Source organism: Protopterus annectens, chromosome 11.part0, assembly GCF_019279795.1.
Source record: "Protopterus annectens isolate FY-2018-M chromosome 11.part0, PAN1.0, whole genome shotgun sequence".
In the NCBI taxonomy this organism is placed as follows: Eukaryota; Metazoa; Chordata; order Ceratodontiformes; family Protopteridae; genus Protopterus; species Protopterus annectens.
Window position 1 is genome coordinate 1,156,068,957 of NC_056745.1, and position 19,421 is coordinate 1,156,088,377.

The following is a 19,421-nucleotide window of genomic DNA, read 5'->3' on the forward strand; positions in this document are numbered from 1 at the left end:
GTCAATGTACATGGGATCAACAGATAAAGCCCTAGTATATTACACCTGTCAGGAAAACACGATTGCAGAAACAGAAAAAAATGCAGAGATTATAGTGGAATCAATCTGGAAAAAGAAAAAAAAACTTTAAACAGAGAAGCAAAACGGTTACAATGCAGGGACTATGATTTTTCTGAATGCTGGAAACCACTAAAAACTGTAGCATGGGATACACAAGTGAACAAGGAAAGCACACCCAACCAACTCAAACTCTGGAATTCTAAAGAATAGCCCTAGTTGCTGTGTTAGCCTTGCCCACACCTGAAATATTAAAAGTCAGCTTGTAGAAATGGAAAAAAAAATCCTTGGTTGAGCTAAAACCAATGTGGGATGCAGGACTTAAGTTCATCCTCTGTAGACCACTTGATACCAATTCACTCTTCTTGGTCATCTGTCAGTGAAAAGGAAATGTATCCTACTGGGGGCCCCAGATAAAGCCTGTGTGTGTGTGTGTGTGTGTGTGTGTGTGTGTGTGTGTGTGTGTGTGTGTGTGTGTGTGTGTGTGTGTGTGTTGTAGATGGAAAGGAATAATGAAGACCTTGTTCATTTACAGAAAATGGTTGTAGTGGAACTCTGAGTTATAATCAGCTGGTGGTGCAATACTGCATTCTTGTGATGTCAAGTAATGTGGAAGATTTGGAATCACAGCTAATACTACAAGCTGTGTTAAGTTTACTCAGTTCCAGTAAACATTTTATGGAACAACTAATGTTGAGCCCAGGTTTACTGCATGCTTTCAAACGAATCTGCCACTGCAGCTCTTTTTCTCCAAAAGGGCGTTCTTGTTCCCATCCAGTGAGGTAGGCCAAACCTTGTCGAGTATAGAACTTGTTGGAACTGTGGCCTGTTTTTTCCATGACTATGCTTGGCTAGCACATTCCTTGTCACTTTCAATCTCATTTAAAATAATGATCTGATCGGACACCTCCACAGGAGCAATAAAAATGAGCAACTTCTCCAAAACAAACTATTGCCTAATAAGCGATGGCTTGAAAAGTTTCAAACCCCTGCTAGCACAGTCAATGACGACTCCTATGCAGAGGAGTATACAAATGCCGTGTATAACCACTTAAACAACTGTATTGATTCTGCTGTACCTGACAGGATCAAGGTCAAAACCAAGTCCTCCTGTAAAAACAAGCCACCCTAGTGAACCTTGAGTATAAGCAGGTTATACAACAAAAGAAGAAATTGATATCCAAGAACAAGAAGGAACTTAGTCAGCAGAGAAAGAATACCCTCTACAGCTTCAGCAAGCAAATCAGATATCTCTACGGCTGGTTATGAGGCTACATTAGCTTTCCTAGCTAAAGACAGTCATAAGGCATTCTTTAGTTAAGTCTGAAATCTAAAAGGGAATATCCATCTATGTGCCAAACTCGCAGTGGATGGTACCACTCAACACTGACCCTGAGGAAATTGCCAACCTTTCAGCTGACATATTTGGCGCAAATGTCACCTCCCTGACCAACCAGCCATACTCTGAAGCATACCTGACACCTGCCCTCTCCCCAGTATCTCCAATAGGCAGGTTATATCTGCGCTCTCCAAGGCCAAAAACACAGCCTCTATGGGACCAGATAACATCCCAGGCTGCTTACTAAATAATTTAAAACATGACCTAGCAGATCCACTTGACACTCTAACCATAGCCTGAGCACTGGTTTTGTCCCACCACAGTGGAAAACAGCAACTGTAATCCCCTTGCACAAAGGGGGTCCATCAATTGACCCTAGGAACTACAGGCTCATAAGCCTAACCAGCCTTATCTGCAAGGCCATGGACAGAATAATCATGGACGTTAACAAGGACATAGGCAGCCTTCAAACTCTCAATCCGATCATACCTCTCAACTGCCCTGATTCCAGCAGAAAATACCGAATTCTGGCTTAAAATACTGAGGTATCATAAAATTCCACGTGGCCCCTTTAAATCACGATTTCTTGCGCTCACTCTCTCTCTCTTCTCTCTCAACAGCCAGAACTTTGTGAAGTTACTATATTCAATATTCAGATCCCCATTACAGGAAGCAGTTTATGCAGCTAAATTCAAGCTCTGAATCAGAACACCAGGCTAAAAAAAGGCATCAGTTCATCTCTTGGTAAGTACAAAGCAGATAACTGAGCATTTGACTTCAGCTCACTGAACAACAGTTAGAAAGTTATACCAATAAGCGGTTTAAGGAGCTTTTCTACAGCTTAAAGAATTATACCTCCAGCTGAGCTGTTAAACACCAAGATATTGCAAATGATGTGATCTTATGACTGCCTTAACCAAAAGAGTTGCTGGTTTTCATGGTCATAAGGCTCTACAAAAAGCAAATTTACGTGAGTACTGTGAGAATATATTTCTAGTTTAACCATCTCAAAATGTGTGTGGAAGATCTCTTTAGCGCAGTGTATATTCTGCAAGGCTAAGTGGAGAAATGTTTCTTTATATGAGATACATGGAGATTTTTTTTAACTAGTCTGATGTTTTGCTAATTAGCTTAAATTACCCTCAATCAGAAACTCTGATACAAAATGAGGGTTTGCGGTTTATTTTTGTTGTTTTGTCAAGAAGCTAGGCAGAGTGAACAGTGTCTTAAGCAGTGCTGCCACCTGCTGGTTTAGCAAGTTAATACAAGAAATGTGCTATTTAACATCTTAGTTTTTCTGCAAAACTAGTTTTGAAAAAGGAGACAAAACTCTATGCAAAAAAAACAAGTCCTACGCAGAAACGGACCACTGACTCAATGAGTTGGGCACTTTTGTTCTTTATTGTATGAAGAACTTCTTCAGAAAATAAATAAGAGTAGTATCAGTTACAAGTAAATGGTATATTTGAAACACTGACCAAACATGTACAATAACCAATAAAAAATACGAAGGGTGTCTTTTTTGGTGCAATTAGCCAATGGTCATGTTGTGTGGGTCAATCAATCAGATGAGAGCAACTAGATAAAATGTAACCAATAAGAATGACAGTGCTACTGCTGTGTTGGCTGTGAATGGAAAGGGTTGAACTGGAAACCTATCAAGGAGAGCTAGGAAGAGTTGGATGACCAATCGGTGGTGAGGAGCTAGTGGTTCCACAGACTGCTGGTGCAAAAATAAAAAAGAAAATCGATGTTTAGTAGAAAAAAAGAAAAATATATAGAGGCTGCTCAGATGCAAGGGGTAGGAGTCACCTGAAACTATGTCGAGCACATCTAATGTTGATGCATTTGTTCAGGCCTGGCGGGGATTCCGCATTAACTCTCAGTTGCCAAAACAGTTCCTTAACCTCTAGTAGGGTGTCCCAATCACCAAAAGTCACAAACTTGTTCCAAAATTCTGTTTCACTAGGACATTTTTTTGTATCACAGTTGTGAATGGCAGCTAGATGTTCTTTAATCCTATTCAAGAGTTTCCTGGAAGTTTTACCTATATGGTAGTCACCGCAGCATGTGTAGAAGCCAACAAAGACTGAATTGAAATAGTAGTTGCAGGAGACTGAGATTGCAGTGTATGACAGTAAAGTGTATGTAGTTGCAGACTACACAGTTGCTGCACTTGAACATGCCGTGCTGTATGTTTAGCTCATTGGAAGGAAGGGGGGGGCATGGTCATTCTTTTCAAAAGAAAGTCCGAGTTTTGATCTTTTTGTAGCTAAAATTAGGTTGCCTACCTAGAATATGGACTAGGTCATGATTGCTCAAAATGATGTCCCAGTTCCAGGAAAGGATCTCCCTGATCGGAGTCGTATCACGGGAGATCAGGAGTGGATAACAGAGATAAGTCTTTGACTTCAGGTTCTTTGGTTTTGAACACAAACCCATGTTTGTGTTCAAAACTCTGAACAAAAAAAAACAAAACTCTCAGACTCTTTTGAAAAGAATGACCATGCTCTCCTTTCCTTGCACCGAACAAAGCACACAGCACGCCATGTTCAAGTGCGGCAACTGTGTAGTCTGCGACTACATACACACAAAAGAGACTCCTTTACTTTCCTACACTGCAATCTTAAAAGTCTCCTGCAACTACTATTTCAACTGCAAGATCACCCATGTAGTCTATGTTGGCTTCTGCACACGATGTGGTGACTACCATACAAGTAAAACCTCCAAGACACTCTCAGACAGGATTAAAGAACATCTTGCCGCCATTCGCAACCGTGATATGTCCTTGCGAAACAGAGTTTCTTATATAGGCTTTATGGATTTCCATTTCTTTATTCTGGAACAAGCACCTGACTTTTTGGGTGATTGGGACACCCTAATAGAGGTTAATAACTTGTTTTGGCAATGGAGAGTCTATGCGGAATCCCCGCAAGGCCTGAACAAAAGCATCAACATTAGATGTGCTCCATATTGGGTCAGGTGACTCCTACCCCTTGCACCAGAGCATGCTCTATATATTTTTCTTTTTTTCTACTAAACATAGATTTTCTTTTTTCTTTTTGCACCAGCACACTGCAGAAGCACTCTAATTCCTCACCACCAGTTGGCTGTCCAACTCGTCCTAGCTCTCCTTGATCGGTTTCTAGTTCAACCCTTTCCATTCTCAGCCAACACAGCAGTAGCGCTGTCATTGGTGCAGTTTACAGAAACAGTGATTGACTGTAGCACTCTTTCAGACACACCCGACTGGTTAATTTAGCCTGTGTATCTATTGGCAGAAGTGACTTGTATACAATCATTCTTATTGGTTATACTTTATCAAGTTGCTCTCATCTGCTTGATTAATCTATACAACAGGACTACTGGCTAATTACACCCGAAAAGACACCCTTCATATTTTTGTTGGTTATTGTACATGTTTGGTTAGTGTTTCAATATACTATTTATTTGTAACGGTTACTACTCCTACTTATTTTCTGAAAGCACTCAAATCATCGAGTCAGTGGTCCGTTTCTGCACAGGACTTGGATTTTACATAGAGATTTGTCTCCTGTTTTTCCTACTACTTTGGTCTTTGTCTTGATAGTCTTTTTTAAACTTATTGCGTGTAAATGACACATCGCCTACATTCCAGTACAGATAATAGATGCTGAAGTGAAACATAACGCATCTCATTTGTTTAATGCATTTTATTTCTTTTGCAATTTTATTCATTTGTTAACCTTGGGTAAGTCTATTAGACCCAGCTGCTTATTTACCGGTTTAATCCTGACGCACTGCCAGGTTGAAGGGCATAGTTATAAAGCCTGTGGAAAATGTTAGAATCAAACTCCCTAACTATAAGATAAAACTGTACTGCCATCTTTTCACTTTTGGTAAAGTGTCCAAGTTTGAGTCTCAGAATAAGTCTAGGAATTACAAGGCAGTACTCCATTGCTATAGTATTTCTTCCTCAATAACAGTTTTATAGCAGAGTTTCTGAGCTGTCCACCTGTGTAACAATCAGCTTTACAAGAATGCAGTTCATCAGAATTGCATACTGATTTCAATATGAGGAATTCTCCTTTCCTTGTGGTGCAGTAATTTCACAGTTAATTTTATGAAGTAAAGTATCTGCAGGGAAAAACTTTTTGGAATAGCAAGTGTGACAATCTTTTTATTTTGCATCATTCTGTCATTCTCATTTTTTTAAACTCATGTTTCTAAAGGGAGGTACTTGGTGGGAGGGGTTATTTGATATACAAATGACATGCTAATTAGTTGCCCAGATTTTTGGCCAGATATACCTACTGCTTAAGAGCCACTGTCCAGATTTTTGATGTCTGCAGGTTGAGAAGTTTGGACCAGACCCAGTTTGGCTTCGTTAAGGGTAGATCATGCTTACTAAGCCTTGTGGACTTCTTTGAGAATGTCACCAAAGCCCTGGATGAAGGCAAAGCAGTCCATACCACCTATCTTCACTTAGCCAAGGCTTTCAACACAATCCCCCAACTCAGGTATCATCGAGAAACACTCCCAGCTGTCACTAGATGGGTAGCCAAATGGCTCACTGACAGAACCAATACTGTCAAAGTTGGGGAATCCACCAACACCAGTAGAACAGTTACCAGTGAGGTACCACAAGGTTCTGTGCTGGGCCCCTATGTTTGAAATCTATTTCTCGGAAGTCCATGTGAAAGCAGACAGCCTGTGGCTTATCAAATTCGCAGATGACTGTAAACTGGGAGCAATTATGTCCCCTAAATATATTACCATATTATAGGAGGGGTTAACACAGACAAATGATGGGTGCCAAAGCCACAGTCTAAAACTAAATGCAAAAAAGTGCATTGTTGTCCCCTTTGGCAAAGAGGTAGCCCCTGCAAATTACAATATAGTCAGCACCCACTAAACTCAAACCCAGTGGTGTGTGACTTGACAACACAAGTTAAGTCTCATCATTGAGCATCATGTGTCCACAATGGTAAGGAAAGCCTTTTATGTTGCACACCTCATAAGTAAGACAATCGCATCCACACATCACAAGTAAGGGAATCGCATCCAATACCAAGGATGTTACAACTATTCTGTACTCCACCCTCATCAGACCACTAACAGAGTACAATGCTCCCATTTGTATATACCTCTCCGCACACCTGCAGCAGAGGGAGATTCCTGACCAAGAGAATTCAGGGACTCTAAAATATAACCTACATAGAAAGGCTGAAAACCCAGTCATACTCTGCGTCCTAAAGGCTGATGTGAGGCAACCTGTGCCTGGCTTACAGAGCAGTCTCTGACTGCTCTAATGGAAATGCTGGACATCCGCAAATCAAGTGGGACAAGAGTCACTAGCTCCAGAGATCTAAACCTAGCCTGTGACTTAAACAAAACATGCTGGAGAGACAGATGCGTCTCCCAGAGACTGCCACTACTCTAGAATAAACTCCCAATTCAGGTTAAGCAGAGCCCCTCAATGACCATATTTAACTGCAACCTGGACTACTGGATGGAGACTGCAAATTCACCCCTGGGGTGACACCTATGCCCCCTCATGGACAGGGATGGCCGGTGCTGATCATAGATTTGCTCTGCAAACAATCAAACCATCTAATAATGATCAATTAGGGAACATGGGTATTAAATGGCTAGCCTTGTAAAGGTCATAGTGCCATTAGCCTAGTAATCTCCTACGAACCTATGGATGTCTGAAAAGTGCTGGGATATACATTTATTGATACTGCTGACTGTTTTTGCAATCCAGAAGCAGTTGAAAAGCATGCATTGAGCCCTATAGACAACCATTTCACTACTGTAGTATTTTGACCCCGAGTTTGAGCAAATAAAAGTGGTCGGAGTTGATCATATAACTGCAAAAGCTGCAGTTTGGAGCTTCACATTCATAGATGTGTTTTGCTACCAAGTTTGTTTTAGGGTCTTTGGATTCCAAAAAGTTTGCAATACTCCTTTTCTTTTGAAAATAAATTGTAGACCTGATTCCAGCAGTTCAGTTTAGCTATTGGTTTGCTACTGTCTATTACAACCCTATTATCTTTTATAATGTTTTGAATCTCTTTATGGTCAAGATCAAATGCAGTAACTATACTTCACTTCCTTGCTTCAATTTTTGAGTCAATATATGGGTTTCTGAACCAACTGATTATACAACTGAATTGGGCTGGATGTGACTCCTACTGTTTTGAGGTCTTTTATGGGGTCCAGTATGTTTCGTAGCCCCTTGCAAGAAAATACTCTTCCAAAGCTTTAAGATTCTTTAGGAAATCTTTCAGCTCTTTGGAAACCCTGGCTATCCTCATTTGCTGGGATTTTATCACGTTTTTGTTTTGCGATTTCTGGATACATGCTGGAGATATGTAATAAAAGGTCAACTCTGGTGGGTTTTCAAACAGGTTGTTGGAGACCAGCCAATTGTACTTTTTGGCTGTTAAATCAAGTAAATTAACCTTTTCTTTGCTGTGGTTGGTAGCAAATTTTAGGAAGTCAGTTGAGCTTCTAATAAAGTAGTAAAAGTATAAGTTTCACCTTATCCCCTTTACAAATGTTAAACACATCATTCATAAATTAGCAATAGCAGGCAATATATTGTTGGAACGCAGACCTACACATGGCTTCTTCTTCCCGTTTGGCTAGTGCTAAATTTGATAGGCTGGGGGCCATTGCTGCACACATGGCTATCTCCGTAGTTTGTTTGGCGTATTGGCTGTTAAATTTAAAGTAGTTGTTCGGAAGTAACTGTAGTAGCATTGCTGTTCAAACTCCCCTGCTAGGACCCCTACTTCCCTTGTAATGCCCCTAACACAGCTTTGATGCAGTATGTATGAGGTAGTACATTATAAAGTGCCTCTATGTCAATGGTAACTTGCCAGGTTGTCCAGATCTGTTCTGATGCCCCTAACGTTCTTTAAAAAGTCTAAAGTATCAAGCATGAATGATTTTGTGTTAGGTGCCAGGGGGTTTATGAGAACTTCCAAGGCAGATGGAGATGGGCTCTGTGACAGAGCCACCACTTTCCACAGATGGTCTGTAAGGTAGTTCCTCAAGGCATTTGTGAAGCTTACGGACTTCCAAAAAAGCAGGTTATTCTGGGTGGGTAACTAGCAGAAACTCATTTAACTTGCTGCCCATGAGTTGTCTGTTTTGGGAGTAGTTTTTACAGTTACGTAAATGCTGCTACACGCACCTTCCACTATTGTCAAGTCAGTTTTGCAATAATAGTTGACATTACCTAGCATATTTTCTTACTGTAAATAGTGTCTGTCATGAGTACTCCCCTACTCTTATTGGCCTTCATTACTCTATCGATAGTTATCACTGTTTAACTTCAAAAGAGCTTCTATCTCTAGTTTGTTGATACAGAATTTTCTCTTACCTTTTTTGCTCAGCAAGGCTTCTGTGATGCTAGCTTCAAATGCTCCAAGAGTCAGGGGCACTAGGGGGCAGGCGTTATTAGGTCTCTTCCATTTTTCGTCTGGAGCATAATTGGGACCATTTGTATCACTGTCCTTTTTGACTTCGAGCAAGCCTGAACATATAGAATTGTAAAAAGGTAAGCCTTTTCAGTACTGGAATGGTACTCACACAATAAGACACGTTGCTTGTGGATTTTGACTGGATTAAAAAAAAAAAAAAAACTTTTTTTCGTATTCACTTGAAAACTGAGTAAATATAGATCAAAGAAAAGTAAGGGAGCTAGGAACACAGTTGTGGCAAGGAAAACCCCACTAAACTGGAAGGATTCAGAAAACCTTCTGCATATTAATAAGGAACCACAAACAAATCTGGCAGCTTCAGTTGCAGCCACTTAAAAAGGCTAATTCTGAAAGCAATGTGCAAATTAGTAGCAAAGAAATACAGTCAATCAGGAAGCTTTAATTACAGCCAATTAAAAGACTACTATGAAAACCAATCACAACTACCGCACCCCTTTGTTAAAATTAGGCTAAAAAAGCAATGCTTTAGCCAGTATTACTGAGATATTCTTGATCTGACTAAGTTAACAAGATGAAAGCGCTAATGCAAATAAGGCTTCTTTAAATGAATGCTGACTTAAGGTGACTTATTTCGAAGATATGAACGGATTCAATACGAAAGCTTTGAAAGTTCTGGATAGAAGCCAAGGCTCATTCTCCTTCCTGAGCCACAACCTGCTCTCGAGCTACTCCCTTTAGCATATGTTCTGTTTGTCCTGGCTGAGGTGTCTCAGCTCCCCAGGCTGGTTTTGGTTAGATTGATCTGCTTCCACAACTTGGGACATTTACTTTTACTTTAGTTTATATGGGTTAGGCATATTTTTATCAGCTGGGGGGGGGGGGGGGGTTGTGGAAAACAAAGAGTTGAAGGAATTTTCCTAGGAGAGAAGAGGGTAACAGTTAAGTGGGATAAGTTGATCCTTCCAAAGTGATTTACAATTACCTGAGTTCAAGGAATATTTTACAGCTACACATTTAAGGCTCTACATATAAACACAAGCAGAAGGTTATAATTCAAAGTGGAAAGGGATGTTGATGATGATGATTATGAAGTAGGGAAGAAGTTCAAGGAATAAGGAGACTGGGATTTTGGATGCAGATGCTTAAGGAGAATTAACAGCTGGACAGAATATTATATTTATACAGTAGCAGAAAATATTCTAGGCACTATGACGACACGGGAATGGAGAAAGGAGATTTTGCCAATAAGGATGACTGCCAAGTAGGAGTAGAGAAATCAGGCAAGAGGGGGCTGGAATATACTGCAGAAAACTGGTAAAGTTAACTTGGCAATTAAGGCTTGCCTGGTGCATGCATTTGCATGGCTTCTCAGTAAAAGATGCAATGACTGAGGGTGTTACAATGAATTATTTCTGACATCACAAAACATCAACTATATTAGCACACTCAATAAAAGTGACATACATGAGGTAACGTACTGGCAGTATCAATCTTTTAGAGACTGCACAACAATAAAAGGAAACCAGACTATGCTCTACATGTTAGTACTCTTAAAAAACCATAGCGGCAATTTCTTATGCAGACATACCCATATAATGGCCATAACCATACTGACAATGGCTTAGAGAGCCATCACAAATGATTAATGAACCTAGAATATTCTTATGAATAGTTTTGACTGCAGGTGAGGCAAAAGCTACCACATTTGGGATTCCCCAAGCACAGCTGGAGACAGCAACACTGCCAGACGTTCACTGCTCTTCTCAGCCTATTGAAAGGACTTCTTTCTTTTGGGTAAGCTTCGTCTGGTAGAAGCTGCAGTGGCTGAGGGATTTAAAGCCACCCTCAACACCAAATTCTATGACTGTTTGCCAAACAGAACCTTCCCAATATCTGAAAGGATGTTCAGCATGGTCTGACTCAGGTCATCGTCAAAAGGAGAAGACCCTAAGGGCACGCCACCATGTGCAATTTGCAAGCAAATAACCAAACCTGCTCCCAAAGAAAAAGCAGAAGTGAATTCAAGCTTACAGCAAGTTACATGAAAGCCCAATGTAGAAACCATAGTAAAAGTTCAATCAGCTCTCCTCTGATCCTAGAATCAAGGAAGGGCTGAAACCTTTTCCAATGACTGATCCACTAGTGAAAACTAGAACCTAGACATGGGAGGCAGATAACCACTAGGGGAAACGATTCCCTTGACTATCCTATCCAATGTTTTAGACTCCTTAACATACAGGAAAGGTGCTGTATTCAGTGGAATCTACAACAGACAACAAAGATCAACAGGATAGCAATAGGTTGCATAAACAAGACACCCCCCCCCCGTACTCAGCCAGTGACTTGTACAGACATCCTTCTTCTCTTAGAACAGATGGAGTGGTATCCACAAGCCTCCAGGATGTCAAGACAACATCATTTAGCAATAGCGTCACAGGATAGACAACCTTAGGCTGCTGCTCTTCCTCCTCTAAATACCAATTCAAGTATTCTTGGGGGAAGGCAAGGGGCCACAGGTCAGATCAAGAAGGATTTCATGAGCCTGAGGATTTGTGTGTGACCAAGCACATGCCAGGGAGACAAGAGACTGTTTCACGGGTGCAATTCAATCATTGGTATGTGATAACTGCGTGACTGAAGCATGAGTAGTGCTTACATTTGGGAGGCTCCACTTAAATTAGTTGCCAGGGCAGCACTTCCCGTGAACTCTGCACTGTTCTAGAGATAGAAGATGGGTGCAAATTCAAATCCATAACAGCTGAAAATCAGCTAATGGCAAAACACCTATGATGTCATCCTGAGGACAAATCTGTATCCAGCAGGTGTGGCTGTCTGTCGCTTTTTCATTGTCCTCGGGCACTGACCTGTCACCACAGGAGGGTTCCCTCCTGATTATCCCTCTTCTCTGGACTCTCTACATCAGTGTTCTTACATAACATAAAGCAGGCCTGGAGCTCTTACCTTCTGCAGCTTTGGACAGCCATGCTAAAACAGTGACAATTACATCCTGCTCTTCTCCAAGACACCATAGGCAATAACAATGTCGGTCTTTGCTCATAATCTGGCGACCACACAACCAGTTCAAAGGTTTACAATTCTGGCAGTTACAGCAGTGATTCAAGTTTTGCTCCTCAAAGACAGACAGCAGAGGCAATGCCATATGGGTTTCCTCAAACGATCAGGCAGCTGCACATTGTGATGCTCCATATTTCTTAGGCATCAAACAAGGGAACTTTTCCACCTCAAACATGAGGACAGAAATCCAAACAGTGAGAATGGCTGAAAAGAACTGGTTAAGTGCATAGCCCTGGAACTGTCTCATACTTGCATGAGTCATCTCAGCATATGTTGGCAGGAGGTGCGTGCTCTCCAACTAAGGAGCTGAAGACAAACCTTTAAAATGAGATATGTCAGTCAACCACTGCAGAACCCCCCCAACATTAGGTCTACCTTGTAGTCTGTGAACATAAGCCAAGACAATAGCAGTAAAGCCTTTGGTGAAGATTTTCAACATACACAGTAGGAAATACAAACATCACATTAGGCAACATCTAGGGATGATCCTCCTGATGTGGTGTCAGAAACATAGATGCAAACATATCATGATATACCATAGGCCTAACACACAAAACTCTGCTAAAAGTCTTGTGGGAATATATTCTCTTTGGGGTGGGAGGCTGCATTACTGCTACGTACAAGTTAAAATTAACAGCAGAAATGCCTGCGACAGAAGATGGCCCAGACCTTCTCGCATACACAGTTCTGGCATAATGCAGAGCGCAATAATACCCTTATCAAACACATTACACGTTGACAGAAAGTGAGGCACAGGCAAATGAGCCAAAAGTTAACGCCACGTGTGAAAAAGAAATGCAAGTCTCTGATGGTGTGTGCAAAGTTACATTACTACAGCTTTTGTCCTCTTAAACTTTCAAAACGCAAGCCTTAAATTTGAAAGCTGTTTTTTTTTTAGATACATACCATTCTGCCTTTTCTTTTTCCTCCTCATCCAAGTATGAAAATTCCCTCCATGAATCAAATTCATACCTGTAATTAAACAGAAAAGCAACACCTCAGATTGGTAAATGAAATATACGGCTGTATTTCTTTGCATACTGCAATTTGTGTGTGTTGGCTATTGACTATCCTGTTATAGTTAGTTCTAGGATCTACACTTCTCGATTACGGCTGTGTCTGGTTCACAGAGAAGGTTGGAATTAAAATCTCTTTAATAAAACAGAGAATGAATGCTGTTAAGAATCAACCTATCTATTCTATTTTAAAATAGATGCATTAAGAGAAATCTCACTTACCCCAACTCGCCAACATATGAACAAACTGCTCTTTCATCATCTTTAGAAAATGTCTCCCCAAGCCCTACCCTCTGTTTTTTCTACCCTACCCTCGGTTTCCTACTTGCCTCCCCGATTCCATCTAACCTAGGTGCTCATTATTTCTCACCCCACTACTTACTGTTTTAACGTGTGCTTCACGATTCCACATCTCCATGGCTTCAACCCAACAAATTAACTTTCTTTTCCAGGAACACCTTACCATTTTCTTCTCTCCTCTGATTTGCTCTTTTTCATGTGCTTATACCTCATATTACATTTTTATTGTTTAATGTCTGGTTTCAAAAATAGGAAATGCAGTCCAAGTGTAATCATCTTGGAAAAATTACGGATAAAAACTTTAGGAAATATTTTTACATGTGAATATATACAAAATGAGGTAACACTGTACAAATACACATTCAGATAAACAAAATGAGGTAACACTGTACAAATACACATTCAGATAAACAAGTAGTGTCAAGAATGGATATGAATGGTCTCAGCCATACAGGCATTTCCAGAAAATGATGCCCAAGAAGGGGAACCAAACTTTTTAAGGTCAAAATGGGGCTACAAGAATAATCAGGGGCTTTTTCCATTTGGCTTTTTGAATGATTTTTGGAATAAGGAGAATGAGGGAAGACAACTTCCAAGATGGCCGAACATCAAGTAATAGCTTAATTTCAGGTGTTCCAGTGTGAAAACAAACTCAGAAGAGAGAGCCAGTGAATTTGTCTTTTAGGGTAAATTTTAGTTACTGGCTAGTAAGTGTGCTGCCTGGATGCTAGCAAAGAAGAAATTCAAAGAAACAGAAAGAAAATCAATCACAAAAGGTGAGGAGAAAACACTGGCTGGGAAGAATTCTGCAGCTGTTTAGCAAAAAGCAGTTTAAGTTCCAGCTTTCGTGAAAGACGCGTCTTCCAGTAAACTAGAGAAAGCAACAAGTCAAATGTGCTCAGAGACGATTAAAATAAGCAAAGCACTAAAGGACTATATCAACTCAAATAAAAAGGCTGGAAAAATGGAAGCAGCTTTAAACGGATATTCAGTTGAGCTGATAACCTCAAAAAATGGTAAAATTAGAGGGCAGAGCACGTTGGGAAAATTTCAGACTTTCTGCTGTACCAGAGAAACTGGAAGGAGCAGACTGTATTAAAACCCAGACTTTGCCAGTGAAACCTTTTCCAATGTTCCAAAGGAAAATGCTTGTGAAACAGAAAAAAGGACAAGAGTTTCTATTAGAACCAGGAGCATGTTGGAAATGAACCAGAAACAGGATATGGGACATGAATATCAACAGGAAGAAAAAACAGCAACTCAGAAATTAATGAATACATGTGGGATTACAAAGCATCCATTACATTTGTAAAATATGACAAAATAAGAAAACCTGGAAATACTGGAGTTTTTTGACTTGTTAAACTTGTAGTGGACTCCAAAGCATATGCCCTACTTCATATCATTAATGTTTGGAAGTACATTAAGGAGAAGGGAAGAAACAATGCAACTAAAACACATTTTGTTCTTAACAGTATTTTTATAAATTAATGATGCACTGCATGCTATAACAAAGCTTTTTCAGTTATTTTTGTGTGCAACAGGAATACAATTTTTCCTTCTTCCTTGTTTAGTTTTAAGAAATGTAGGCACTGCAATGTGAAAAGAGAAGCATAACTGATGTGTTCTTTTCTTGCCTTTGCATAGGGAAATGACTGGATTAAGGCCCTTGGTTGATCTGATAAGGGGAAGCAAGTAAATACAAGAACACTGAATATAATGAAATGTTTTCCTCTAGCAAATATATGATCACAGTGCAATATGAATAGTCTGTAGCAGAAGGCAACTGTGCATCTGTTTCACATGTTTTTTCTGGAGACAATATGATAAGAGGGCAATAAAAACAGAACACTTCCTTTTTTCAATGGATAGAAGACAATGTTTTCCAAAAGCATTCAAGTGGTTTTCTCCATCTGGGAGAGGAATAAAGATAAAACAAAGACAGACAGCACTTAGTGTAAAAAAACAGCACAGGCTGTACCATGCATCTTAACATGGATAACCTTCATTATAGGTTAACTCAAGCCTCTGAGGGAAGTAAATACTGTGGGAAGAAATAGCCAGGGAATTGTTATGGCTAAGCTTATATAGGCCCTAAGGCCGATAGCCTAGTATTAACCTACGAATGTGGCTCTCAATCTGGGAAAATTGTTCCTATTAGGAGGGCTAAGCTTCATTATTTGAATATGTATATAGTTCTGTGTGCATGTGTCTGTGTGTGTGTGTGTGTGTGTGTGTGTGTGTGTGTGTGTGTGTGTGTGTGTGTGTGTGTGTGTGTGTGTTTGAGGGATTTCACTAAGACAAAAAGTCTTGTAAGATGTGAAATAGTTTCTAACAACTGCATAAAAGATCAACCTGCCAAACCTGAAGGTTTGCATGTTAACAGAAAAGCTGAAACTAGACTAAAAAAACTGTTATACATAACAGGTTGGAATAATAATTTCTTATCATGATGACAACATTTTCCATATTATCAAAAAAAAAAAACAATGAATAAATAATAGATAGCAAAAGGGAAACACCAGGCACAGGATTCCCAAGCACTCCAAAAGCCACAGCATTCCACTCAGTGTATTTAAAATGAATAGTCTTATTCACATCAAGCAAGTCCGTGGTGGTGCAGCGGTTAGGGCTGTTGCCTCACCACAAGAGGTTCTCCCGTTCTATTCTCGGCTAGAGCGCCTTCTGTGTAGAGTCTGCATGTCCTCCCTACGGTCGAGTGATGTTTAAAGACATGCAGGTAGGTGCGTGTGTGAATGGGTGTGCCTCATTTGAAGGTTGGGTGTCGGGTTGGCAACTCGGCACTGTAAAAATCCGCTGTCAATCATTAGCGAACCGGAGTTCCGCTGTGGTGACCCCAAACGGGGAAAAGCCGAAAGACATTAGTTTAGTCTTTTATTCACATCAAGAACTCCATAAGATTTAGTGCTTTTGTCTACTGCACCACAGACTTAATCAGAATCGATGAAAATGAATAATATACATATTATTGTGTCTATTGTTGTCTTAATTCCTGCTATGTGTATGAATATATTACTGTCATAAATATGTCACACCTTTATATATGTGTTATATATCGATAAAGTTTCAGCTTGTCATTTGAACATTTTATAAGCATATTTAACACACAAATATATTTTTTAGCTTCAGGTTTTTAATATATTTTATGAATAACAGCAGCCATTTAAACAGTTTATTTATTTCAGTGTTTTATATCAGTAGTCTCTTAGAACAGGGACTAGTTTGTTACTGTTGCTTTAAGCCAGTGAAGTAGTTGTTGTTAATTAATGAATTCAATTACCTGAAAATGACAAATATCAGTGAAGGATGTTTATTAATTAATTGTGATGAAGGCTATGGTGTAGTAGACAAAAGTGCTAAATCTTACTGAGTTCTTGATGTGAATAAAAGACTGTTTGTTTTAAATACACTGACTGGAATGATGTGCCTTTTGGAGTGTTTGGGAATCCTGTGCCTGGTGTTTTCCCTCTTGCTATGTACTATTTATTTATTTACTTTTTTGTTGGTTGTAAGGGATAACGCTGACAGTTTTGGTAAACTTTCCATATTATCTTTAAATGTGAATGGTCTCAAAGATATATACAAAAAAGAAAGTAGTGAACTATATTTAAAATGCAGAGTGCAAACAGCTGTGCTACAGGAGATGCATATGGAAAGATCTGAGCATATCAATTTGATAAAGGAAAGGATTTCAGGATGGTTATTCAGCAGAATATCTGGGACAAAGGAAAAGAGGAGTACTTCTATTAATTACAAGAGGAGCTCCAATACTGATAGAAGAGGAAAAAATATAATTATGGTAAGATCTATGGTGCTAAGGGGCCGCTGGCAAGGGAGGAGAATTACTCTGGCATGGATTTATATTCCACCTAAAACTGCTACAATGGAGCTTAAGAAAATTCTGTGAAAAATAATTAGCTTTCAGCAGGGCATATTACTTCCACGTGAGGACTGGAATTTGATTTGCAACAGTGAGGATATACTGGGCAGCAGAATGGAAAATACAACAAAAGGTGGTAGATATTTGAAGACATTTATGAAAATGTTTGGTATGGAAGATGTGAACTCAGTAGCAGGAGTCTGGAGAGAATTTACATATTATTATTATTTGATGCAGTGTCAGTGGCATAACAGCCAGCACATTCGCTTTTGGTGTTGAAGGTTGTAGGTTCTATTCCCATACTAGGTAGACCAATTACAGATGTAAAAGATCCCACAACACCTATAGAAGAGTAGAGTTTTTTTTACTGATATATAAACTATTACTCTGTCCATTTTCTTCACTTCTTCCTGTTTTTGTGCACCATAATAACCAAATTCTATTAGGTCCACATTTATTTGCTCAAATTTTAACAAACTTTTCACCATATTATATTTACATATTTCTTTCCACATATTACCTCTTTCACATTTCAAAAACACATGCCCAGTAGTGTCAAACACTCCACATTTATTACATGTTCTATCTTGCCTTTTCTTGCATGGCATATTTGCCTTAAGTGGCAATTTTCTAATAGACAATCTCTATAAAAACTCATTACATTCTTTAATCTTTTTATTGTCATTATATCTCATCATTATGGCTTTTTTCTTTTTATTTCTAAATCTTTATAAGGATCAATACATTAAAATGCTTTCATAATATTTAAGTACCATTCCTTTCTATTTTCCACATATATTCTTTTTTATTTTCCAGAACACAATTTTGTTTTGGTACTCTCATGTCTTCATTTTTACTTGTTTTTTTTAAACTTCCATTCCTTCTCATAATTCTTTGTATTTATAATATAGTATCATTTCTATCAAGTTTTATTTTCCTTCATAATTCCTTTTAATACCTTATATAAATACTACTGAGTTTATTAAACCCAAGCCTCCTTGCTTTTCTTTCATATATAGAATCCCTCTCGACTGGATTCTGTTTACAGCCCCGTATAAAAGAAAATATAAATCATTAGTTCCTTTTCATACTTAACAGGAATCTGGTCTATATTAGAACATCAACAGCTAAAAACAGCAAACACCCTTACCTTGACACAGCTTAACCGAAAGCACTAAATCTGGAATGGCCAGAGCAGCAATTTTTTCCCCAAGGAAAAAAAAAATCATTGTGCCATTGTCGGGAATTTGCCGTTTCCTCCACTGTAGTGCGATCGCAGAGTTGGCATATTTGAGTAGGGTGTGTGTGGGGGGCACAGCATCCACATCAGAGGGTGTGGGGGATGAAGCCCCCAGTTTAGTCTGTCTTTTTTTTGTTTTTCGGTCCAGCATTTTTTTTTCCCTGGGAAAAAAATGTTGTTCTGGACATTTGAGATTTAGTGCTTTCGGTTAAGCTGTGTCGAAGTAAGGGTGTTCGCTTTTATTAGCTGTCTATGTTCTAATATAGACCCATAGGAATCATGCAGATGTTAGCAACATAAGCAATTTTTCCTATTACCATTGTGTTCAACAAGTGTGCTTTTCTTCTCTACGAAAATCTATACATTTTCCAAAATGTTCATATCCTTTACTTCTCTGAGTACATTATCCCATTATTGTTGCCTGTATTCATTCCTTTCAAATATTATTTCTAATATATCCATAAATTTTTCATTGACCTCAATACCTCCTATCATACCTTTAAAACCAAATCCTTTACTTTTCTCTTTATACTTAAACCATTTTTTTAATTTATACTTAGTTTCATTTACTTCTTCCATCCATAGTTTAACAATTAGTACAATATCATTTACTTATTCCATCCATAATTAAACAATTAGTGCAATATCATCTACATAATTATACATTATTGGTAATCTACATAATTATACATTATTGGCAATTGCACTTCATCATTTTGTATCCACCACTACTTGACATTTTATTAATTTCCTTCACTATTACATTCATAACTGAGAAAATTCCACTACTAGCTGGGCATCCCTGCTTTATTCCACATTATATTTTTATTTCTTCCCCAATCCAGCCATTTACATTTAATTTCACAGAGTTCCTTTCATAAAGTGATTTTATTAGTAGTAGTATTTTTTTTGCTTATATTATATCCCTACAAAATTCCCTGTAATGACTTATAGCAAATATTATCATAGGCTTTACTTATATCCGCTATCATAACCTTCACATCTACATTTTTATTTATGATATCAACTATTTCTCTTATTATCTGTAATAACTCTACTT

At 38.8% G+C, this 19,421-nt stretch overlaps 1 protein-coding gene across 1 annotated transcript in view; it reads right to left on the reverse strand.

Annotated features, from left to right (window-relative positions):
• Window positions 1-19,421, reverse strand: part of DNAJC2 (DnaJ heat shock protein family (Hsp40) member C2) — a 1,234,748-nt gene that overhangs the window by 804,267 nt on the left and 411,060 nt on the right. Inside the window, exon 10 of the mRNA XM_044088515.1 lies at window positions 12,811-12,876. Within this exon, the coding sequence (XP_043944450.1) occupies window positions 12,811-12,876 (66 nt within the window). The remainder of the gene's footprint in view (window positions 1-12,810; window positions 12,877-19,421) is intronic.